This window comes from Manis pentadactyla, chromosome 4 (genome assembly GCF_030020395.1).
Source record: "Manis pentadactyla isolate mManPen7 chromosome 4, mManPen7.hap1, whole genome shotgun sequence".
Taxonomy (NCBI): Eukaryota; Metazoa; Chordata; class Mammalia; order Pholidota; family Manidae; genus Manis; species Manis pentadactyla.
The window spans coordinates 73,202,915-73,229,586 of NC_080022.1; the positions used below are offsets into that span (position 1 = coordinate 73,202,915).

At 33.4% G+C, this 26,672-nt stretch overlaps 1 protein-coding gene across 5 annotated transcripts in view; it reads right to left on the reverse strand.

The window, feature by feature from the left end:
• COL24A1 (collagen type XXIV alpha 1 chain) overlaps positions 1 to 26,672 on the reverse strand; it is a 377,298-nt gene that overhangs the window by 184,536 nt on the left and 166,090 nt on the right. For all 5 annotated transcript variants that reach the window (XM_036890301.2, XM_057500389.1, XM_057500388.1 and 2 more), the window contains 4 exons: positions 20,338 to 20,391; positions 19,046 to 19,090; positions 15,164 to 15,217; positions 12,356 to 12,400 (listed from right to left, as the gene is read on the reverse strand). In XM_036890301.2, the coding sequence (XP_036746196.2) occupies positions 12,356 to 12,400; positions 15,164 to 15,217; positions 19,046 to 19,090; positions 20,338 to 20,391 (198 nt within the window). The remainder of the gene's footprint in view (positions 1 to 12,355; positions 12,401 to 15,163; positions 15,218 to 19,045; positions 19,091 to 20,337; positions 20,392 to 26,672) is intronic.

Here is a 26,672-nt window from a genome sequence, read left to right on the forward strand (position 1 = left end):
CTTTTAGAGACATTTGGTTTCTGTTTTGCTACATTGTAGAATATGCTGGGTAAACTGGTGATCTTACTTTACAGGTAGTAAACCCTCTGGGTAGAAAACAGGTCCTTGAACATTAACTGTGCGGAGGATACTAATTTATTTATCCAATGAGAGTCCAACTCAGCTATCTCTCAGCTACCTGGGGGTATCAAATCTAGCCAAATAATCTTACTCCTTATTAATTCAAATCTATATTATGTCAAATGTCATGCTCTTTCTAAAATATCACATCCATTCCTTCTCCTTTGTATGTAACAATTACTTAACTTTTTTATATAGTACTTTATGCTTACTCTTCAATATTCAAACTGAAACAGAATTATTATTCAATTGAAATTCCTATTTTTCTCTGTATTATATGCATATTGACTAATCAATATGGAAAAATAATGACTACAGAAAGAAAGAAATCCATTTGATATGTACTTCATGCTCTTGGCACTGGAAAAAGGGAATAATGATCCTTGGCTGCAAACCCTTGAGAATAAATGAGGTATTATACATATATGAGTGTTAGCACATGGCATCAACAGATGCTTCAATAATCATTAGTCATTATTCTCTTGCAGGTAAGGAATTGCCTTGGTGACTTGATCAATTCCTTAACATCCTTATCCCTATTCCTATGTGACACTGAGATGTTTTAGATTTGTCTACCATAACTAGATGAGCACACAGTAGTCTTGACAAATACATGTGGAACTGAACTGACTCTAATTGCCACCAGATTGGCAAGAATTATTTACTGAATTTCTGCCATATCCCAGGCATGTGCTAGATAATTAGAATACTAAGATGAAACCTTGTTTACAATCTAGAGCTCCAATACAGTGGCAAAAATCCATTCAAAAATATAGGAGGCATAGAGAAGGGAAATCTAACTAGGCAAAGTTGCCTTATTTGACTATACATAATTCTCCCAGTTTTATTTAGGCTACATTAACTAGAAATTTAATGAAAATAAAATAAATGAGTATTGGACAGCTTTTCACACTGGGCATGTCACGTCAGTATATCTACTGTCACAACAATGAGAAAGATATCAGTACTTGATATTCGTGTTGGTGGTGATTCTTCAGATCTGACTCCAAAAGCAATGGGAATAAAAGCAAAAGTACGCAAGTGGGATGACATCAAACTACAAAGCTCTGCACAGCAAAGAAAACAATGAATAAATTGAAAAGGCAACCTACAAAGCGGGAGAAAGTATTTGCATATCATATATCTGGTAAGGGGTTAATATCCAAAATATATGAAGAACTCATACATCTCAACAGTGGCAAACCAAACAATCCAATTGAAAAGTAGGCAGAGGATCTGAACAGAACTTTTCCAAAGAAGACCTACAGATGGCCAACAGGTACATGAGAAAAATGCTTGACATCCCAAATTGTCAGAAAAATGCAAATCAAAACCACAATGAGATATCATCTTGCACTTGTTGGAATGGCTACTATTGAAGACAAAATATAAGTATTGGCGAGGTTGTAGAGCAAAAGGAACCCTTGTGCTCTGTTCATGGTAACATAAACTGATGCAGCCACTATGGAAAACAGTATGGTGTTTCCTCAAAAGATTAAAAATAGTATTACCATATGATCCAGCATTTTACCTCCGGGTATTTATACAGAGAAAATGACAACAGTAACCCGTGCTCATCACAGCATTATTTAAAATAGGTAAGATATGGAAACAACATAAATCTAGTGATGGATAAAGAAAATGTGTTGCACATATATAACCTGGAATACTATTCAACCATAAAAAAGAATTCAATTTTGCCATTTGTGATTACATGGATGGCCCTTGAGGACATTATGCTAAGTGAAATAGCTCAGACAGAGGAAGATGAACACTGTATAATCTCACCTATATGTGAGAAAACAAACAAGAGCAAAAAACAAACTCATAGATAAAGGAACAGATTGCCTGAGGCAGGTGGCAGGGAGTGGGTGAAACTGGTAAAGGGGGCCAAAAGGCACAAACTTGCAGCTAAAAAATAAGTCATGAGGATAAAAAAAATCAATTATCCCATTAAGTGTGGTGCATGTACCCTGATGAGAATAATCAAACTGTTCTTGCTTTTTGAGGGCCAAATCACATCTTAATTCTTTCTAGAAGCCTTCTTGAATACCTTAAACTGCCCTAAGCTTTCACTACTTTGATCATCTTTAGTAAATGAATTATTTATTATACATTTTTTAGTAGCCAAAAAAAAGACATTCACTATTATCCTTTTTCCTCTATTATGAATTTATTACTTTTTGAGATTTCATGATCTAGTATCTTCTTCTAGACTGAGAAAGCAGTCTGGTCCCAGAGTCCTTATTCTTACCACTTTATTATACTGATCTAGGGTATTTTGCTTCCATAGTCATAGTTAGATATGATATTCACTATTTCATTCACAAATATTTAACTTGCTAGAACACCTACCAAATGAAAGAAGATTCTTGTGCTAGATAGTATGATGGGCATAAATAGGAATATAAACATGGATTCTTCCTCTGAGACATTTCTAATAAAAAAGAAAGCCAAGGGATACATGTTTATATCTAACACACAAAAACTAAAGTGTTAAAAATGCAAAAAGACTATATTTTATGAAATTTAATAGGATGGAAAGTTTACTTAGGGATTTACAGAAAATTTCCTGTAGGTACTGCTTGAGCTAGGTCTTTGATGATAAGGTAAAGATAAAGACTTGGATGTACACAGATGGAAGGGTGGGGCATTTCAAAACAGAACTAAGAATCTATCTCAATCATTAATCTTCAAATAAATATTTATTTAATATATATTATGCAGTACACACTATATGTAAGATATAGTCCCTTTTATCTGTAGCATCTAGCAGAATATTTGATAAATATTTGGTATACAACTAACATTTGTTAAATAGTGAGAGCCTTAAAAAAAAGAGTCGATTAAGGTCATAGAATAAAGGATGGATACAAGATACACTGCAAGTATAGACCTGACAAAACATTTTTAAAAGGTAAGTGTAAAAGAACAGAGGGAATATAAACAAATGCTGAGTGTAGGGAGCTTTTACTGTATCTCTTAAATAGCATAACTTTCCCTTACAAAAGTCCTAGTTAAAATATTTGACTATTATCTCTCCCTAAAACTACTGCAGTTACTTCTTTAATGCTATCCTCTACCTTCAGTTTATCTTCCACCTTGCAGTCAGCATGTCATGTCTGTCTGGTTAATATGATTATTTTATCATATTCCTATAAATTGACCATGTCCTTACTGCATATAAGATAAAATGTGAACCATCCACAAGATAATGTGGATGGCATATAAATAGGGCTCTTTATTCTTTGGTCATTGTCTACCTGCCCAGACTATTTCCTCTCCTCCCTTTTCATGGTATGATGCAATAGAAACAAACTAATAGCAATTTAGTATATGCTGGGTTCTCTTACGATCTTATCCTTGGTCTGGACTGCTGCCTACAGTCCTGCCTAAAGCCCTGCTCTTGTTCTAGGAAAACTGCTTGACATTATCCAAGGTCCCTCTCAAGAGCAGATTCCCCTTTCAAAGCCTTCTCCTGGTTCCTCCATATAGAATGCAGGGCTTCTTACTTACAGCTATATAATTACTGTATTGAAACTGTTTTTCTCCGTGTTTCCCCACTAATACATCAAGAGCAAGAACCATTTATTTACCTTTTATCTGTAGCATCTAACAGAATATTTGATAAATATTTGGTATACAATTAATATTTGTAGAATAGTGACGGCCTTAAAAAAAGAGTGAATTAAGGTTATAGAATAAAGGGTGGATACAAGATACATTACAAGTACGGAACAGACAAAACTGAGTCATTTTTAAAAGGTAAATGTAAAAAGAACAGAGAAAATATAAACAAATGCTGAGCTTTCGACACTGGGTAACCAAATGGGGGTGACATCAAGTACAGCAAATGCTGAGAGGAATAGAGTCTGCCAAGAGGGAGACATAGGAAGCTCCTGAACACACCTCGTCCCATAGTCACACCAAATGTACAGCTATACATGGAGCAGTCCCCTCTGAAAGAAATCCAGAAAGCAGCTAAGCAACTCCTACACATCAGCAAATGGGAAAATACCCACATCAAAATGGCTGGAAAGGCTGAGATACTCTCACCATAAAACTCTATCCCTGGCACAGTACTGTACCATTGAGAGGAAACCCTCAATTTTTAGCTTTTCCCCAAGGAGTGAAGGGTTTGGACCCTACCTCTAATGTCCCAACTTTTAAGACTCCTGCAAGAGAGATGGGCTCTCTAAACACATAGCTCTGAAAGTCAACAGGGCTTATGTCCACAAGACTGGTAAGATTATAGCAAACGAAGAAGCAATTCTTAATGATTGCACGAGCACTCACCACATCTATTGCCCCAGGTGTCAGTGTAAAAGGAGCGGTCAAAATCACCCATATCCAATCTCTTCCTGAAAGAGGTTTACCTGCATGTTTTCAAAGTTGCTGCCTGGGGGCAAGGCTTCTAATCTATAGCAGGTATCTGTTGGTTGGCTGTAATCCTCCCCAGAGACTGGAGAAGCCAGTGGACACCTCTCCCACTTTCTCCCTCCAAATGCTCCAAGTCATCAGTATCTCCCTGAAAAGAGTTTGTATACATGACTACACTCCAATTTTTACAGCTGGCCCCCAAGAGATAGGTCTCTTCTTGAATTTTTAATCTGTTTTCTGATTTGAAGTAATCACACTCATGTTAGTGCTTTTTTTGTTAATATAAAAGACTAATGAAACAGAATTGCATATGGTAGATTCATTTAATAAAAACTGGTGTATCCCAAGTAGTATAACTTTCTAGAGAAGGAAAGGGCAAACTATAGCCTGTAGGCCAGATCCTACCTACTGACTGTTTTTGTAAATGAAGTTTTATTGGGAACACAGCTGGAGTCATTCATTTATATTTGACTGCTTTTGCACTACAACAGCAGAGTTGAGTAGTTGTTACAAGGAACGTATGGCCCAAAAACGTGAAATATATAATATCTGGCCCTTTTCAGAAATGTTTCCTGACCCCTGATCTAGAATGAATGTAACCCCAGAAGTTTCAATACTTAGTACATTGGTTATATAGACCTTATGTGTTTTTTTTTAAAGTCAGAACCACAAAGATTTTCACTAGCCTTACTCTCAGATTCTAAATCTGCATTCACTTTCTGTAAGAGTGGTAGTGCCAACAGATAGCTCAAAGCAACACCTTTACCCTGATCTCTATCATTTCTATCAGTACATCCCATTCTTTGACATAAATAAGAGATGTAGTCACCATCTTATAAATTCTGAGCATAAAAACATCATTAGAAATCTTTGCTATTTTTATTGATGTACAATCAAAATAAAAATACACTAGTGCACTAGTAATAAATGAAAATAGTGTAGTTTCTAGGTGAAAATAGCTTTAAAGGAAGTGCCTTAACACCTCTTTCCAACCAAAATACCACTCCTAGACCCTATTATATAGGAATTTGGAGTTGCCATTTCCTCAAAAGCTGTGATTACTATTTTGTAATATGCCTAGCTAAGAGAACAGTAACATGATTTTAGGTAGACAAGGCCAGCTTTTCTCTATTAACATATATATCCTTATGGCAAGTGACAAGTAATTTTTACTTCTTTTTCTTAAAGTAGCTTACAAAATAGGACTAACATTTTGGTGAAAGTATATTTTTTATTCATTTTCTAAATGATAATCACTTAAGGATCAAGCTTTATTTGGTTGTATATCTGTCACACAATAAGTATCTTTTGAATAATAGAATAAATGAAAGAAATCGGTTTACCAGTGTCTTTCATTTTTGTTGGCTATAAAAAAATCACAAAATATCCTTCCAGAACCCCAAAATGGAAGTAGATGATGAAGAAAAACATGTGATGTATACATATATACTTGTAGACAATTAATTTACTGCAAATCATAGTATAATAGTCTTTAAACCTATACGGATTCTGAATCTTCATGGCCCAGGCTCAAATAAAGAATTACATTCAATGTGGTTTATTAGGAATAAATCTTTAGAAACCAAAGGGAACTAAAAAATAATTATTTCTATCAATTCTAAAATAGGTAAAGTGATTAAATTTATGTTTCCTTAGTCAAAAGTCTAATTAAACTTAGTGCCCAGTCAGTACGCACACTAAATGTTTACATTTGAAAAAGACTGATGGTATTGTTAGTGTTTGGAAGTACAAAGTTCCATTTTAATTTCTCTTTTGATTCTTTTGAAGCAGTTTATTGCTATTCCAAATTGGGTAATCTGAGAAGCTTTAGTAGACTAAGAAGGGTACCCTTATTTATTACTCTCAAAATGATAAATACTTTGTTTACTATATTACTCCTTAAATGTTGGTTCTTATTCCATTTCTGAGAATGTCTTACTTTTTAATTTTTAATAATAATTTCATGATAATGCTACCAGAGAGCAGAAAAACCAGCCACTGTATCAGATGAAGCTTTGTGATGAGCGCTTCTAAAATAATTCCTTCCAGATCCTTCAAAATCTCTCCTGATTCCATTGTAAATACAATGGATTAAATTATGTTTCAGTACTTCTCAAAACAAAGCATAAAAGAAAAATACACTTAATATAAAACAAAATATATATCTTTATATACTCAAGATATTTTCAGCCCTCAATAAATTCTGTGTTTAGTTTGTAGTATCACATCCTACGTGTATTCCCTTTACCCATAGACACAAATTTTGCTTCTAGCTTTTATTGTATAATCATGTAAATTTTTCCATTTTTGTTGGTTTCCCCTTATTAACCATTTTACACATTATATAATCTTGTTCTATCTCTTACCATATTTGGTTTTATGATGTGAACAACTTTCTGTTGGCTTCATTTTCTCATACCCTTTAACTCTCATAGCTGCAGAAAAAAGTTCTGAAGTACCACATCTAATACAGTATTTGTTATTTCCTAGCAATCTGCTTTTAACAAGATGTCATTAATGTCAGGAAAATAGCATATCTTACAACCCAAAGGACTCAGATATTCTTCCATTTTTGAAAGCATCCCAGCTGTTCCTAGGAACTTGCTTACTCATTTTCTTAGATAAATCTCTTGTGTTTGTGATTAAAAAACGATTGGCATTTCATTTATAAAGTAATAGTTCACACTGGAGTTACATGCACCTGGTTTTCAGGAATGGTAGGTTTAATAAATGGTCTATTTTAACCCTTTCCTTCAATTTACCTAGAAATGAAATGTCCCATAACTTCTCTGTTCATATCCACTGATAGGTCCACACTTTCTGTATCTTCCCTTTCGATTTCATTGATTTATACTTCTGATTTTCTATACTTACGTAGACTTGATACTATAGTGAAATTAACTCACTGTGGTTTCTTAATTGAATGAGTGATGCTATTTATACCTTTCAAAGATAACTGTCAAATACATGATCCTAAAACATGGTAAATTTAACACAACCATGTTTTTGAGTCAGTTCTCAAACCACAGTATGGTACTTGCATCCTCATAACCTCTAACCTCATACAGTAATAATAGTACAGTATGTATTCATTAGAACAACAACAGGAAATCCTCACTTCCTAGCTAAGAAGAATCAGGGTCACAGTGAGAAGTCAGTGATACTCCTTTCCAGTCCCTGCTCCACTACTTCACTATCTAGCCTTGCACAAGTTTTTTACCTCCTTTAAAACATAAGTTTTCTTTTTTATAAAATAGGGGTAATTTTTATTTCCCAGGGTCTTTGTGAGGATTGAACATAATATATGCAAAGTACATGGCATATCACAGATTTTCAATAAATAGTAGTCATTTGGTCATATTCAGGTAAACATCCTTGTCATGATGGAATGTATTGTAGCTATACATTTCTTATAATTTTCCATTCTCTGAGAAAAATTACCACTCCCTGCCATGTAGGAGATAAACAATAGTTTTACAGCTGTGTGACAGGCATGTGCAGTTCGAAAACAGGAAGACAAAGGCACTGAGCCTACAGAGGCTCCACGGGGGTAACTGAATTTTTCTTTGTTCTTCTGTTTGGTTAAATGGTACCATCAGCTTCACAGACTTTCCCTCAAGGAAACACGAGTCACTTTTTATGATTTAGATAGGTCCAACTAAACTAGCATTTTCTCTTAGTGAAAGGAAAAATGGAACTCATTAAATAAAATCAACCTGTATCCCGTTTGGTAATAATTTCATGATAATGCTACCAGAGAGCAGCAAAACCAGCCACTGTATCAGATGAAGCTTTGTGATGAGCGCTTCTAAAATAATTCCTTCCAGATCCTTCAAAATCTCTCCTGATTCCATTGTAAATACAATGGATTAATTTATGTTTCAGTACTTCTCAAAAACTAATAACTTTAGATGGTATTTTAAAATTTAATTGCCAGCTTAGCCTAGGAGATACGAGTAAAATTTCACTTTGCCTTTTTCCAAATCTTTCTAACCATAGATTCCCAAGGATACACTTAAAGTTTCTATTTAAACACAGGACGAATCGATGATTGCTTGAAGCAGAGAAAAGAACCTTGGAACTGGAAGTAGGAAGAGCAGATGTGAAATCCAGATCTATTGCTTACTAACTGTAAGAATTTGAACACATCAAATAACTTCAATAAATTTCAGTTTCCTCACTTGCAGAAAGAATGTCAGTAAGATATCTTACAAGCATTGTTTTAAGATTATAGGTCTTCAGTAAACTGATTTATTTCCTTTTATTTCTTCCTCTGAGTCCACCTAGTTTTGGTCTTGAATGGATTGGCTGTAATTTTAGTTTAGAATCAGCCACTAGAAGCTCTATGACTGTAAAGGTTCTGTATGGGAGGTGGAGCACCTGATCTGGAGGATTATCCACGGCCTTTCCTCTTCCTCTTCCTTCCTGTTCACCAGTCATTTACTATACACTAGCACACCAGAGGGCAGGCAGAAAAACAGAGAGGGCACAGCACATTGCTCATGAAATCTTGCTAAATTGATAAATTAAGGAATTAATGAGTTGATATCAAATATGTTGGGTTATATTTTAAGAAATAAATCAGTGTGGCCAGACTTTAGGACAATAATAAGACTCTTCAGTGGGCAGAAAAGTGGCAACTGAAATTTAATGCAATTAAGGTTACTTTAGGAAAAAGATTCCAAATGTTATATTTAAAAATAACAGAGCAGCAAAGGATCCTGGGAGTGACTGCTGATCATTTCCCAAAGACATCCCAGTTTCCTGCTACAATAGGAAAAAACCTGCATGGTTTTAAGCATTGTCAACAATAAAGGAAATACAACAGAAGTGAAGATCCCATTCACAGAGAAGGCTATCTGGAGCCATTGCCTCTAAAATTTTAGTTTAGTTCTGTTTGCTCCAACTCCAGAAAGACATAATTAAACTGGAGGAGAGCCAGAAAGAAGGAGCCAAATTGGCAGGTAAGAGGAGAACTAGAAAACATTAAAATTCTTAGAAAACAGTCGCAGATTCTTAGAATTGGAATTAACCTCAGACATCATATATAACAATTTCTTGTGCTTCCAGAATATTCCTGATAAATCATATATGGTTTAGTTATTATATGATGGGGAATAACTAGAACCTTCCCCTTTTTTGCAGCCTACATCCAAACTATCGCCTCAAATACATCCACTTCTCTCATCTCCACTGCCATCACCCTGGCCCAAGTCACTTTTCTCCCTCATTTAGACTATGAAAATAGCATCCTAACTGGTTACCCTCCTCTCTTCTGCTTCTCACAACCATGTTCCAACTTCCCAAACCACTACAACCGAAATGATTTTAAAACACAAATTAAATCACGTCATTGGCTCACTTAGTCTATTTCAATGATTTTCCATTTACTTCAGGATCAAGTCCAGAGTAATAAACATGGCTCTGAATGATTTGGCTCCTGCCTCCTTTACTAATATCGTCTCATGTTGCTTTTCCTTTGGCTCATCAAGCTATATCCACACCGGCTTTCTTTCCGTTCCTCAAAATAGCCAAATGCTTTCCCATTTAGGATCATCACTTAAAACAATAACCACCACCGCCGCCATTACAGCTGACATGTGTTAAGTTTTTAAGTGGCCAGCTCTGTGCTAACCGCTTCAAGTGCATAAGGCTCCTCATAAGACACTCTAGGCAGATATTTTCTTCTTTTTATTGTTGAGAAAACAAATCTTTAGAGAAATCACATATAAATAAATAATAAATAAATTACATATATTATTTATAATATAAATATTAAAAAATAAAGGAAGTTACGTGGCAAGACTGGGATGTTATATTGCATATTCCAGGAGTGTTTTTCATCTCCGCTCTTCCCTAGCTTTTACCATTCTTTATAGTCACACTTACATGGCATTTCTTCAAAACAGTCTTCTCTCACTTCCTGATCTAAATTTGTCACACTTGTCACAGTCCCTTAAACTTTTCTTCTACAGAATGTATCACAATTTCTAATTATATATTTCTTTATGCAATTATTTATTCAATGTGTCAAATTTCCAATAGACTGTAAGTTTCATGAAGGAAGGGATCATATGTTTAATAAATGTGCCTGAATATAAACATAAACATCTATTGGATGAACAACTGAAGAAAGTAATCCAAACACTCTAAGAATGAGGTGTTCAGTCACACAATGGAAGAGTCTGAGTGTTAGAAATTCTATTAAAATATGCTTGCCTATAAAAACGGCTGTTCCCTTATAATGTCTATTGATCCTAGTTCTGGACTATTGACCAATACTGAGAAAGTATATTCTTTTCTCTTGTACAGCTCTTCAAATACTTTTCTAAAAAGCCAAAGACAGAGAAGACTGGCATATAAGGAGGGATAATTCCAAATTTATTTGTAAAAATTAGAGTGCTAGCATGAAGAGGATGAGGGGACATCCTTTGAAATTAGAGACTTAATGAAGGCACATTTCTAGAAATTAATTCATTACCTTCAGTAAATGAAGGTATTAAGACAAGACTGCTATGTTTTGCACACTATATGTCAAAGTATTAAGCAGTATTAAGACTGCTATGTTTTGCACAATATATGTCAAATTAGGTTTTCTAATTTGTATAAATCTAGAAACAAATAAATCTAGTGACTCAGTTTCATTGGTATGGCAATGATCTTTTAAGATTAAATGGAATCTTTTCCTATTTTTACTTATAAGTAATGACAAAAAATAAGAGTATGAGAAATGTATTGCTGTTTTACTGCAAGACTAGAAAATATAATTAATTACTTAAGCTTACAATACAATTTTTTTAAGTCATAAGATAGGTTACAGGGAACTGAATATGCTCATTTAACCTGCTAAATGATACCACTTGGTTTATGACAACCTAGCAAGCACACTTTGTAAATAAACTCACTTGCCTTGTTTAATTTACAACTTTTTATATATGTTATATAGCTTCACTTGTTAGAGAATATTTTAGCTGGCCTTCCCTACTGTAGAAAATAAAATTATAGTTGACCCTTGAACAAATGGGGCTAGCAGCACTGACTCCTGCAGCTGAAAATCTGTGTATGACTTTTGACTCCCCCAAAACTTAATTACTACTGTTGACTGAAAACATTACTGATAACATCAATAGTCAATTAACATGTATTTTGTATGCTGCATGTATTATATGCTGTATTCTTACAATAATGCTAGAAAATCTTACAATAAAGCTAGAAAAAAGAAAATGCTTCTTTGAAACTGCCACAAATCTCCAAAAAGTTTTCCAATATAATTATTGAAAAAACCTTCATATAGGTGGACAACTCAGTTCAAACCCACGTTGCTCAAGGTCAACTGTACTTGCAACACATTCAATTCAAATACAACGTGAAGCCTCCTACTTTCACAGTAATGTAAATTTAAACAAGTCAAACTTTTTTTGAGTAGAGAAATTATAATATGCCTTCCAATTCATTACATCTTGGTTTTCTCCAATTTTTAAAATCTGAAGAAAAATCTTCAAAATATAAGACTAATTTATGGTTTGGTAACTTGTAGCTTCTTAATAATGAAAAACATTATGATCAAATTTAGGATAAAATGATCAGAACTAAAATTAAAGACCAAATATTAGAAACAAGCATTCTCCTGAGATCATAAATATAATTTCTATTAGACAAAAAATATCAGGAACTGTGTTTTTCCTTATTTCACTTTTGTATAATAGGTTTTATGTGCAACATCACAAGTGAGTTTAAATTTGCAGTAAATAGTAATTTTGCATTCTGAATTTTATAAGCATATGTCATAGCCAACATGATTCCTAAAACTATATAGAGATGATTTAAAAACTAAAAGAGCATAAAATAAGCTTACTGTTTCACCAGTCTTTCCAGGGTTGCCTTGATCTCCTACTTCTCCCTGTTAATAAAGAATATGGTTGCAAAATGATTATTTTTCCAAACAAGATTACTTATGACAGCATTCCTGTTATCATTTTTAATGTAATTATCTAGCCATGACCTAGGAAAAGGTAAAGAATCTTAAGTTTTTAAAATGTCTGTTCATAGTATTTCTATGGAATATGGCCTTTTCCTATTTTCATTCAAATATTACATTCTTCTTTTTATGATTTTTAATCCCTTCTAATACACTTTTACAAAAAAATTTTAAAGCAGGTTATTTACTGAGGTATACTCTGGACAAGCAGAATGGCAGGGACTGTAGAAGATATTAAGAAGAATAAAAACAAAGCCTTTGCCCCCAAGGCTGCTCTATTTGCTTCAGAAGATAAGATAACTTCACAATGCCAAGCAGAACAGAATACATGCCTGTATTTTTTTCCCACACAGCAGTAGTACAACTCCTTTCGGGTTCCCAGACCTGATTCTAATGTGTGTGTGTGTGTGTGTGTGTGTGTGTGTGGCAGATAGGGTCTTCCCAGGGACAACACCAAGCAATTCACAAACACCAGGAGGGTGTCTGAGAACTCAGTTCTGATGCTAAATGCCTGGAGACAGCACCAGATTCCCCAGGTTAAGGGCTCTGTCTGTCCTAGAACACTGCCCTCAACCTTACCAGTCAGGACTCCAGTCACAAGCCCCGGGCAGTTACCTATGCTTCTGACCATTCAGCTATAGGTTGGAGGTTCCCACGACCTTTCTCTTAGGTTTGATTAATTTAGCAGAGCAGATCACAGAACTCAGGAATACACGTTTACCAGTTTAAAAAAGGATACCATTAAAGATATATGTTAACAGTCAGATGAATAGATTCACAAGCCAAGGTCTCAAGGAAAGGAGCTTCTGTCCTCATGGAGCTTGGGGCCTGGCTTGGTCGCACATGGAAGCTTTCTGGTTCCCCAAGCATAGAAACTCTCTCCGACAGAGAAACAGGATGCAAGAGCGAGAGATGCTCTTTCCCTGGGGTTTGTGAGTGCTTCATTGCAGAGTCATGATTGACTAAATCATTGGCCACTGGCTGATTCAACTTCCAGCCCTGGCCCTTGGGTGGGGGTCCAAAAGTCTCTCATTAACATGACAAGACACCCATTTCACCTTTAAGGCTGAACCTGAAGTGTTTTCAGGAACTGTGCATGAAGGCCAGATATACCTGGCAAGTATACATTTGGTCATCAGAATGACCAAATACATATTTCTTGTAACTCATTATATAGCAATGCCACAGGTAAGCAGTAAGGGAAATCATGGGAGCAGGTGCCCTGTGGGCTGGTGCAGCTAGAGCTGGCTTCCCCAGGGAAGCTATGTATGTTCATAACCTTAGCCGCAATTCTGCAGTCTTGAAAGTTCTGAAACCGTTTCTTACAACTCATCTGGTGGCAGACTTGACCTAACCTGAGTTTAGCAGCAATGCTTTACCTGTTCTGAATAAGCTTACTTATATATCTTGATTTATTTTGATTAATATGAAAATCCTTACATTTCACCACAGAAATATTAATGTGGCTAATTATGGCATGTTGTCTCATAACTAAAACACCATATTGAAAATCCAAACATTAATGACTTCAAATAATGATTATGAAAGTATATTTGAGTTGGGACATTAAGAATAGGTGATTTTTCCTGGTGAAGAGGAGGGCCATTTTTGGTGGTGGGGAATGGCATGTGTATAGGATGAACAGAGGCATAGATTGATGGAAGGTAGAGGATTAAAGTTTGGGGTACCATACATAGTGAATCTGACAGTAATGTATACCTTTGTGCTCAGAAATAGGTTAAACCACCAGCTGCTGTCTAAAAATTAATAATTATATTGCAGTGTGGAGTAGTAAATGTTAAATTACATTAAATAATATTGTAGCCACTAATGACATGTAGCTGCTGATCATTTGAAATTGGCTGGTCTGAATTGAAATGTGATACAAGTATAAAATACTAAGATTTCAAAAGCTTTGTGAAAAAAAAAAAAGAGTCTCCTTAATAATTTTAATGTTGATTACATGTTGAAATAATATTTTAATATCTCAAGTCAAATCATATATATTACAAAAATTAATCTTATCTGTTTCTTTTCACTTTTTTACTGGGCTCACATCTGTGGTTCTTATTATATACTCTACTGGATAGTTTTGATTTTAAGCACTGAAACCTAATATTTAGACCTTAATGCTGTCCATATATATATATATATAACAATTACATTACTTCACATTTTCTGGTGTTACAAAAAAAAATACATAACTTGGAAGCAAGGAAAAAAAGTAGGTGACATATCCTTTCAGTGTCATAAAAAGGTGAAGGCTACCCGACGATTGTCTAGGGAATATACTTAGACATATTGTACATTATTGGTTAAAGGACCCAGACTTCTTATAGATTTTTGTCCAGTGGAATAGAAAATAGAAAAGCCCCCAAAGTTATGGTCTACTATCCTGTACCTAACCACAAATCTTTACTAAGTTGCATAACTATTCAAATATAGATGTAGATATCAACATAGTCATGGTCATAGATATTTATAGATACAGATATGGATAGAGATATAAATATGTATTGTTTTTCAAATGCTACCTGAACCAGTTTTAACATAATACTGGTTTCCTCATTAGTTAAGAGTTGATAAAAACTTTGCCATGTGTTCATTTTATATTTTCATGAAAGTCATAATTTTATCTTTTTGCAAATTATACTTTATGACTGGTAATAAAGTCAGTTGCTTTACCTTTAAGCCATCTGGTCCTGGTTCACCCATATATCCCTTTTGACCTGGTTTTCCCTAGAAGAGAACATAAAATAGAGATATGTTTAATCATTCTCATCTTTGAAAGTTTCCTAAGATTTATGAAATTCAGATTATTCTATAAGATGAAACACTTCAAAACTATTTGAAAAATGTATTTCATTATACTCATTAGCCATTCATGTTTGACCGTCTACTTTGCGCCATGCATAATTCTAGGGGCTGGGGATTGAGGAGTGCATTAAACATACCTGCCTTCATAGAATTTACATTCTAGTGAGGATGACAGAGTTTTTGAAGAAAATAAGTAAAATTCACAGTGCTTTAGGTAGTGGTAAATGTGAAGGACACAAAATTAAGCAAGGAAGGGAGATATGAACTGTTGCGGATTTTTTGTTGAGATTTCTTGTAAGATTTCCAGGGAAGACCTCACTGAGAAGATGGCAGTTAAGTAAAGACTTAAAAAAGGAATGAACTATATGGCTGTCTAAAGGAAGAAGATTCCAAGCAGAGAAAAAGAGCATGTGCAAAGGTCCTGACACAAGAGTGTGCACGGTGTGTTGGAAAAATCACAAAGAATCAATGCAGCTGGTGCAGAATAAGTGAAGGTCAGCAAAGAGATGACATAAGCTTCTTTATATAGTTTGAAAGTAAAGCATCCACAAATTGATGACAGGTCATGTGTAGAATGTGAAAGAAAGAGAAGAGTCAAGAATGAACTCAAGATTTTTAATCTGAGTAAGGGACCAAATTAAATGGGTAAGACTGTGGGAGGAATAGGTGAGGGTTACCTGAAAGCTCAGTTTTGGCACTGTGGTTTGATAATCTTGTTATGATATCTGAGGGGAGAGACCTTGTGGTAGTTACACAAGCCCAGAATTCAAGGAGTAGAAAGTTCTGCTTTAAACATATAACTTGGGAAATCACCAGGATTTTGATAGTATTTAAAGCCAAAAGGCCGGACCAGCTTATCTAAACAGTGAGTATAAATAAAAAGGAAAAGAAGTCCACAAACTAAGCCCTGAGGCCCTCCAAAATTTAGAATTTGAAGAAATGAGGACAATATTCAAATTTACTGTCAGAATTTGGAGGAAGATCATGCAAGTCAAGAAAGTGTTCTAGGAGGATCACATTAAATTCTGAGGAATATAATAAGAAGTAATATGAAAACTGAGAAATGACCACTGAATTCAGAAACATGAAGGTCACTGATGACCTTCATAAGATCACTTGTTTTAGACTGGTAGGGACAAGAATACTTTCAGCAGATACGGTGATGAGAAAAATTGGAAGGAATATGTATAGACAACACTTTAAAGAAGGTTTGTAGTAAAGGGAAGGAGAGAAAGATAACATCTGGAAGAAAAACCAAGGTCAATACAAATTTTGTTTTGTTTTTAAGCTGGAAGAAATAATAGCATATTTATATGCTGATAGGATTGATACAGTAAAGGGAACAAAATTAAGATGCAGGAGAGACTGGGGAGGATTGACAGATCAATGATCTTCAGTTGGTAAGAGGATAATAAATATAAACAAGTGGAACTTTTGGCCTTAACTAGAAAAATGGCCTATTCATCCACAATAACACGAGAGAAGGCAGAGTAAAAAGTACAGATACAGGATGTGGTAGAAGTGATGGTAGAAACTTGAGGGAAGTTCCCTACTGATTTTTAGAATCTTCTAAGGGAATAAGGACCCAAAATAAAAGGCTAAGTCTGAGGATGACAGAGAGGTAAATGGCATTGAGGAGAGAGAAATATAAAATAATAATTTAGAAAAGTAAATAGGTATTGAAATAGAATCCAGAATGTAACCAAAAGGATAATTGTGCTGTTTTAAGCTTGATGAGGGATGTGAGGTCATGAGGGAGTTAAGGAATAATGGAATGGTGATAGGATCAATGGATTGAAATTCCTACCAGCACAGGTGAACTGGGTTATGAGACAGAATGTATCAGAGAGAAAGGCAATGATGGATGGTGGTGAGGGAAGGAGAGGTTGGAAATTGAAAATAAGGAGTGATTACTGTTACTGGGAATGACAAGGTAAAGGGTATGACCACAGCAATTAGCACCTGAAGAGAGGAGGGTAAGATCATAGAGGAGAGGTAGTCAGTATCCTGGATACTGGGTAGACTGATAGATGTGGTTTCTAATATTAAACAACAGATATCTGATGATATAAATTTGATTAAGGAGATCATTGTGCCTCAACCAATGTGGGACAAATTCAAATCCATGTGTAGAAAAAGTGTGGGAAGAGATTGTTAAATAGAACACTAATTTTTAATATCTACTAGGCATTATAGATTTGAATTCAAGTATTCCTATCCATGAAAATATACTCTCATGCTTTTCTTTATTGAAATACAATAAAACAAAACAATCCTCTGACTCTCATTCTGTTTTGGCTAAATATAAAAACTTGAGCTACTTAAAATTATATTTAGAACTTATATCCAAAGTTATTCTAATATTGCCTCTGACTTGTTTGAAACTGTCTAGTGGTTTCCTATCAAGCACAAAGTAAAGCAAATGATAAAAAGTTATCTATTATTGTTAAATATCAATTGTTCTCTAATCAATTTGCATATACAGAAGAAATATAATTAAGAGTTAAAATTATTACATTTGTCTATGACATTTACCAAAATATTTTTAATAATACATTTTATTGACACTATTTGGGGAAAGCCCTGGCAAGAATATTTCTTTCATCTTAATAATGTCATACTCAGCACTCCAGTATATTAAAAAATAGTTATATACCATATCTATATTTTAGAAAGAATCTCACTGGAATCTGGTATCAGCATGTTTATAATAATCTCTTGGAAATGAAGCGATTCAGAGCATCAGTACTGGAGTCATCAATTCTGGTCCTGTTTAAGTTCTGTCATACTAGGTTTATCTTGAGCACATTATACTTAACCATATAATATTACAGGCTTATTTTCAATCTAAAAAAAGCAGACAATTTCTCACAGAGTTGTTTTCAGGATTAGAGATGATTCATGTGACATATTTAGAACAACACTAGTGCTAAATTGACCTTCAACCAATAGTAGCAACAATAATAATAAGTATTGAGACTGAGTAGGCAAGAGGTGAACATGGTTCTCCTGCTTTCTAGAGAAGTAATTTTAAATAGGATCAATTATTAAGGGCTCAAATAACAACAGTTTTTTCTTATATAACTCACCTCACAAAAAATGAAATAAAAATTCTTCTTTTTCTTTCAATGGGATAGTAGCAGTATATCTGCTAGTGAGGTAAAGGTGTAAAAGAAAGAATTACTGTCCCCTTAAAATGGAAAAGTATTTCAAGACCCTGTATGTTATGATGTTCTTCAAGGAAAAAGAATGAGACGTATTTCATGTGAATAAACAGCTATTAAAATAAATGTGATGCACACACCTTAATTACTTCATGATAATGTAAACTTTGGTCATGTGCACCCAAATTCCTAAAGAATCCATTTTCAGAACTTAAAAACAAGTAATCTATATATTTCTACACAATACTTTCTAAAGAAAAAGTTGGCAGAAAACACATCTTATTGGCTTTCCAGAATTTTACAGACACATTTATAAAATAGAAATTCCTTGAATATTACTAAAATGGCTAAAGTATCTAACTTCCTGTTATATTTTGACAAACTTTATAAATAATCTGCACAAATTACTAAGACCAAGAGACCACTAAAGAACAAGTAAATATGTAATAGGCACAATATGATTTAAAATATCCTGGAAAATTCCAATTATATGCCTACTTTATTTGGGGGGATCATATGGCTATAGTTTGTCTTTTGCTATAATTTTACTATTAAAAAGTTATAGAACAGTTGCTCTGATACCTACTCTTGGCCCCAGTTCTCCAAAGGATCCAATAGGTCCTTCTTCTCCCTTAAAGAAAATCAAAACACATAACAGCTTAAAATAAGTATTTAAAAATGTAAGCCCTTATTCTATTTATTTTGAAATCTGAAGCTCTTTCTGAGATGTGATGAAAGTAATGCTTTTTTCCGCCTTGTGTTTTAGAACTATATCATCCCATAACATTTTGGTTTCTGTGTGTGACAAATCCACATCTACCCAAAGGGGGACATATATTGTTGGATTATTTTTAAAATGGTAGATGATAGAAATTATATAGAGAAAATTAATAGTGATAAGAGTGAAAGTGATTAGGGTATCACAAATCAGGATTAGGAATCACAGAAACCACAAATTAATGATAAACTTTACTTCTTTGGGCTCAATCTCCCTCTGACATAGAGAGAAAATTAAGTTCTTAAAAGATGGAAATAAATACACTCAATGCAATCATTTGGTATATTAAAAAATTATTGGTACAGAACATGTTTGCTCTTGGCCCATTTTGATACTTCATTCATTCACAGACATGTTTTGGGCCTTAGCTCTGGTTTAAGCCTTAGAGATAAAAAAGGTATATCAAGTCTCACACAAATGGAGCTTAATGTCTAGAGTTTCCTCTTGACTAATTTACAAGTTCAATATTCTTGGGGTCAAATCAGTTATAATGTTATAAAATATAAAATCTTGTACATTCTTCTAAGGATCAAAAACTGTAAGGGTGAATAGAGAATAGAAGAACATAGAAAAATACATAATTTTTATACATTATTCTCTAAGAAAATAAAAAAGTAGTGAATGTTTTTACTCAATGTATGTACATATTTTCTAAATATACTGATTTTTCACCTTTGAATAAAAGTTGATGCTATCTCATCTGATACCTTATACTATAGTCTTCTCTAGATCACATATTCTATTTAATTTATTTGGTTAAAAACATTTTGCTCAATTCACAATTCAATTTAAATATAATTGATTGGGTCACAAATATAAAATAGACACTAAAGGTAAATATAGATTCTAGTACATATGAGTGATAATCTAGGCTCAGATTCTTGACATCCCATGGTGACCACTGATATAAATCACTTCATGAGTTCAGAACATTGTAAAATGATTTCAAATCCCATTTCTTAACTGCCAGGATAAAACTGGTAGCTGGAAATCCTCCATGACAAAAATTGTCTACATTAAAGCATGTTTCTTTAAGTAATAACTAAAAAGGGAAATTTGAACTAAAAAAATTGCTGATTGGATATTTATTTCCTCCATACCTGAGTTCCTTTAAGACCAGGAGGTCCAGGAGGCCCTCTATTTCCAAGAAGTCCCTGTAAAAACAATATAAGCACATGCAATTAAAGTTTCTTTTATTAATTCAGTTAACATTTTTTCTATTAGCATTAATTTAGAGATAGGCAATACTATTTGGTACCATTCTTTTCCCATTAAGAAGTTATCAAAATGGGGTGGGAGGGTAGGTAAGCAGAATATGATAGGCCATCCAAAAAGTTAGGAAACACAGGATAATCTTATTTAAAGAATATGTTAATGTTCAGATAATCTGCCTGGTATGTTACTCTTCAGCCAGATGCCTTTTCAGAAAAAGCACTTCTAAATTTAAAGCAATGGGTCCAATTGCTATTCTGATACTAGTAAAATAAATACATAAGAGTGTCTACAAAGTCTGAAAACAGATAGAGGAGACATATAGTGTTTTAATATCTGTTAATAAACTAGCAGAGTCAGGACCACATTATTCATACTAAATGTTCTTCAACTCATTTCCCTTCTTGATACAGGCTGGTAGAGAGGGCATTTGCAGAGGACAGCAACAATCTCAACATTATTAGGAATTTCAGTGTTAAAATAAATCTTTTGTTAATCAAAATGCAGTTGTTAAAAACCAAATACTTTCTGAATAAAAAATTTTTTTAAGTAACTTAAAAAAAAAATCTTTCTATTTCAGAAAACACCCTACAGCATGTATTCAATGTGGCAGCATTTTTTTACTTAGTTCTATTCCTCAAACCATGCATTATATTAGCAAAATTTAATTAAATCTCTTTTAAGAACTAGCTTTTGCATTATTGCTTTTAGTGATTTATAGTCACTAAAAGGTTTTATCTAATTTTTAACTGTAATAAATAACTATGGCAAATAGCAGATCTTTCCTTCATATTATATCTTGTTCAATCATTGCTATGTTCTAACAATCATAAAATGAAAATTCCTGGTCAATTTAAGAACCTACAATATATTATTATGTACACAGCACCATTCAAGAAACTGCATCACTTTAGGCAATAACTTAACATTTTTGTACAGCTTTATTATCTTTAATAGGAAGACATGTATTAGATTATTGAAATGGGCATGTTGTTTTATACGAGCCCAACATACATCTTTTTTTCAGACAAAAGCATCCTAATTTTCATTAGGGAAACACTCTTTCCTTAGTTTTAGTACCTGTGGTTTGAAGGGAGGTGACTCTATCCCTGACTAAATTTAAGGGTGGACATGTGACATGAACCAAGTTGGCATACTGTGCACTTCTAGAAATATGATAGTGATTGGTTCACTAACGAGCCAGGAACCCAAATTAGTCTAACTGAAGCCAATTTTGGACTGCAGTGTAACAAATGGGGGGACAGGATAACAACAAAGATGATATAAAACTAAACAGCAAGAAACCATGAAAGGAGGGGCCTGAGAAATAAATCAATAAATTTAAAAAAGGAGAGAGTAGGTGGAATTGAGTTTTAATGATACTGTTTGGGGTTCTGGATTCAGTTATACTAGAATTTCTAAACTTTTCTCATATTTATATAGTCATATTTAAGTTGTATTTCCATTACTTAGAACTGAAAGAATCCTAACTGATAAAATAATTTCTAGCTCTTTTGAGTAACCAAAATACTCTTCTAGATATTTCTGTGTTAGGTTTTAGGTGTTTAGACTGACTGGAGGTATAGAATCATAATGGTGTGATATTTAAATTCCTCCACAGGACAGCTAATGTTTAATTAATTTATTTATTTTTCATTCCTTTTTCTCATCCAACATTTATTAATTTTCAACTATGTGTAAGGTCCAATGAACAACACAACATTAGGCCCTAAGTATACAAATACAAATGAAACATAGTCCCTATTCAAAATGAATTAATAATTTATTATGGATGATGGCACTTTAAAATAAAAATGAGTAAGTAAGTGTTGTAATAGACATAGAAGTAAAGCAAAGTATAATAGGGAACTTAGGTAGCAAAATCTTTTCTGAGGTGTTGAGAAATTTTTTAATACATAAAATAATTTTGTCTTGAGTTATGACAGGCTAATATAAGCTTGTAGCTAAAAATAAACACACACCAAAAACTTATAAACAACTACTGGGACTCAAAAGCCATTGATGAACATACAGTTTATATTAAAGTGTATGTGTAAGAAGCTGGCTCAGCTCCATATTCAGGGTGAAATCAGAGAGGGCTGTATGTTCAGAGGGAACTAGGCTCCCCTATTCTCTCATTGTAGCTATTTACCATAGTGGAGTGGCACTACTGACCAAGAAACAAAATTAAATCTTTCTGGAAAGCAGATAAACCAGGTTCCTTTTTCCTTCCCCTTCCAAGACCAATTTGTGATCTTATAAAAGAGTAATTAAAGCTGAATTGAGAAAAAAACCAAACTACTTATATGCTATTTTCAAGAAACATATCTAAAACAAAAATATAGAAGACTTAAAGTTGAAAACTGAAAAAAGATATGCAAGAGATTTATCAGCCCAAAGAGAGTTAAAATAATTATATTAATGTTAGGTCAAATAGCCTATAAGGTAAAAAAGATTATTAAAGTTATGAGGATCACTAAATGATAAAAGGCTATGTTCACCAGGAACAGATAAAAACTCTCAATTTTTATGCATCTAATAACATAAATTGCAAATATATAAAGGAAAACTGAGAGAAAATTAAAGACAAATTCATATTAGTCTCGTATCATTTTATTTCTGTGGAATTAGTTCTAATGTGTCCTCAATTCATTTCTGATTTTATTTGAATCATCTCTTCTTGGTGTAGCTAAAGGTTTGTCAATCTTGTTGATCTTTTAAAAAATCTGTTTTGTTCATTTTTTCTATTGTTTTCCTATTCTCTTTTCATTTATTTCTGTTCTAATCTTTATAATTTATTTCCTTCTCTTACCTTTGGCCTTAGCTTATTCTTCTTTTTCTAACTATTTGAGGTGTAAATACAAGTTTTTGACAAGGATGTGGAGAAACTGGAACCCTTGTACTATGGAAAACAGTATGGAAGTACTTCTAAAAGTTAAACATAGAACTACCATATGATCCAGCCATCCTACTTCTGGATATTTGTTCAAAAGAACTGAAAACAAAATCTCAAAGAGATTTCTGCATTCTCATATTCACTGCAGCATTATTCATAATAGCCAAAGGTGAAAACAACCTAAATGTCCATCAATGGATGAATGGGTAAAGAAAATGTGGATGTGGGGACTATTGGACAATGGACTATTATTCAGCCTTTAACAAGAATGAAATTCTGATACATCCTATAACATGGAGACCTGATACTAAAGTGAAATAAGCCAGTCACAGAGGACAAATAATGCATGATTCTACTTGTATGAGTAGTCATATTCATAGAAGCAGAAAGGAGAATGGAGGTTGCCAGGAGCTGGGAGAGGTGGAAATGGGAAGTTGCTGTTTAATGGGTATATGTCATGTAAAATGAAAACAGTCAAGAGATCCGTTGTACAACAATATACATATAATTAACAATATTGTACTGTACACTTTAGAATTTAAGAGGATAAATATCATATTATATGTGTTTACTACCATAAAAAAAATCTCCCATGGGCTTATTAGCATTCAGACTTTTCAACTTTATATTTAAGATCTGGCACAATCTACCTCCTAAATTCCTTTTTTTAAAGTTAGGTAGGTTTACATCCACCCTCCATCTCTGTGTTCATTTTGTACTTGCAGAGAATCTCTCATCTCTTGGCTCTACTTGGCTAAATCCAACCCATTCAACTCAAAATCCTAATTTCTTTAAGAAGTCTCTGAGAAAAATGGCTAAATAAGTTATTCTTTCTACTAAGCTCCTTATTATTACTTTCCCAGAAGATTACATTTCCTAGTACATAGAGGATTATGTTTAAATCTTGTTTTAAAGTAATTTAACACAGTACATTTACCATTGCACAAACTCAGTAAATAGTTCTCATCTGACTAAATGCTGCTTTGAAAACAAATTGATTAATATAAGAAGTATGTGTATAAAATCTTGACAACACATCAAATGTGATTCTTCAGGGCTAGGTCAAGGTGATCTCTGAGAATTATTTAGAGTTCTACATTTTCCTCTTACTAAGTTCACCCCTATACAGATAAATGCATGACATACTTTAATAATTCAGTGTAAAAGTTATTTTTATATATTCTGTGCCAAGATGTAACAAATAATAGGCTTTCTCTAAAAGCTTAGCAGGTAGTTATATAACAGATAACAGCTTGCTTTACCATCCCTAATCCCATACCCAAACTTACAACACAAACAATTATAGCAACAGATAAATTTTTCCTCTATTTACTGGAGAACAGAGACTATTTATTGAGTACTCAGTTTCTGCATTAAGTAGCAAAGGATATGATTTTGATAATGGTATAGGATGCTTGAAAGCAGATTGCTAAATTGGATGACTCTTAAGAAGACTTGCCAAAGTGTTTTGTATCTACATAATATACATACATACATATGTAACCCCACAATCAATAGAACCATAATTAGTAGAAGTTTCCAATCTTAGTTGAGGTTTTTAGTCAACTGGTAGAAAATGAAGAGAAAATAAAAGGTTTTCTAGAGTTGTGCCGAATTGCTCTGGAAAGAACCCAATTTGTTTGAAAATAGGGTAACCATGCATTTAAAATAGGACAGACATGATTTTCTTGATGACCACCTTATATAGTCTCAACAGAGCTGTAGTTATTTATATCGTCCTCACCAAATACATGAAAAATATTCCATGATATAGTGTATGAAACTAAAGGAACACATCATGTTAATAGGTTCCGTATGTTTGACTTTGGCCCTTCTGCTTTTAGAAATGATTTTAAGAACAATAGGAAGGACAAAAAAGACAAAAACAGATCCTTCTCAACCAACAAAATATAAAATCATATTCATGTACCTTCAAAATATTCAGATTATTTTGATAAAATCACCTCTTCTATTATTTTAAAATTCAGTGATATATACTGAATCAGTAGGTCTGAAGTTGGTGCAAATGAGGTTACAAGCTCATGTTCATTGACTACATTTAGATAAAGTATTACCTATCAGAAATGCAACCATTGCTGTTCATTAAAATGTCTGGCTCTCAGGTCTTCTGTTTCCCTTTTAAATGTTGTAATACTAAGACTAAAGGAAGTAGTGAGAAGGAAGCTTTAAAGATCACTACTGTAGTAAGATCCAGGAGGTCAGTTGGTTTTCTTCCATTCTCTGATATTTTTCTTGACAAAACTTCAAGAGAAACAACATTTCCAAACTCAAAAGAATTTAGAAAGCTATCTGGTTCTTCACTAGTATAATATGAATACCTAAAAATATTAAGATCAATTATCACTTTCTCTTGAAGTAATTTCCAGTTTACTAAGACAGAATCTGTTGCTCAACTACCTAGGCTCTCATAGTAGTTTACCAGCTCTTTTATATATTCTTATAATATTGTGTGTTATACTTTTTTGGTATTTATCACTAAACTGTAACCTCATCCAGGGGAGAGACCATGTTTAGAAAGCTTTATAATTCCATGTTTAGGACTTGGCTCAACACATAAAATAAATTCAATAGATGTTAAATGAGTGAATTATTGAATGAATTGGTAAGTGTGTTTATATATGATTCAATAGTTTAAGTTCCTAAATATATAGCAGGTGAAGCGCTAAACTATACACAAGAAATTCTCAACTCCATTCTGTGTACCACCTTTCTTTTTCTCTTAACATCCCTACACACTACTATTTCTATTTTGGGGCTTGGCTTATTGGTGGATATTATTTCTACCTTGATGTAAAATAGGCACCTCAAACTAAATATAGTCATAGTCAAACTTCTTGTCTCTTCCGCCCTCCAAACATGCTCCACCTGAGTTCCCTATTTAAGCTAATGACATCAGTAACCCAGTTGTACTCTGTTTTATCCTTGACTTCTTTTTCATCCATCACCTTCATTCAATCAGTTACCAAACTGTATTGTCTTTTTTCCAAAATGGATTTTATCTATCTATCTATCTATCATCTATCTTTATCTATCTATCTATCTATCTATCTATCTATCTATCTATCTATCTATCTATCTATCTATCTATCTATCTATCATCTATCTTTATCTATCTATCTATCTATCTATCTATCTATCTATCTATCTATCTATATCTATCTATCTATCTATCTATCTATCTATCTAATCTATCTATCACCTATCTATCATCTATTTATATTTATTTTTAAATTTTTTATTAAGGTATGGTTGACATACACTTTAATGAAGGTTTCACATGAAAAAACAATATGGTTACTACATTTA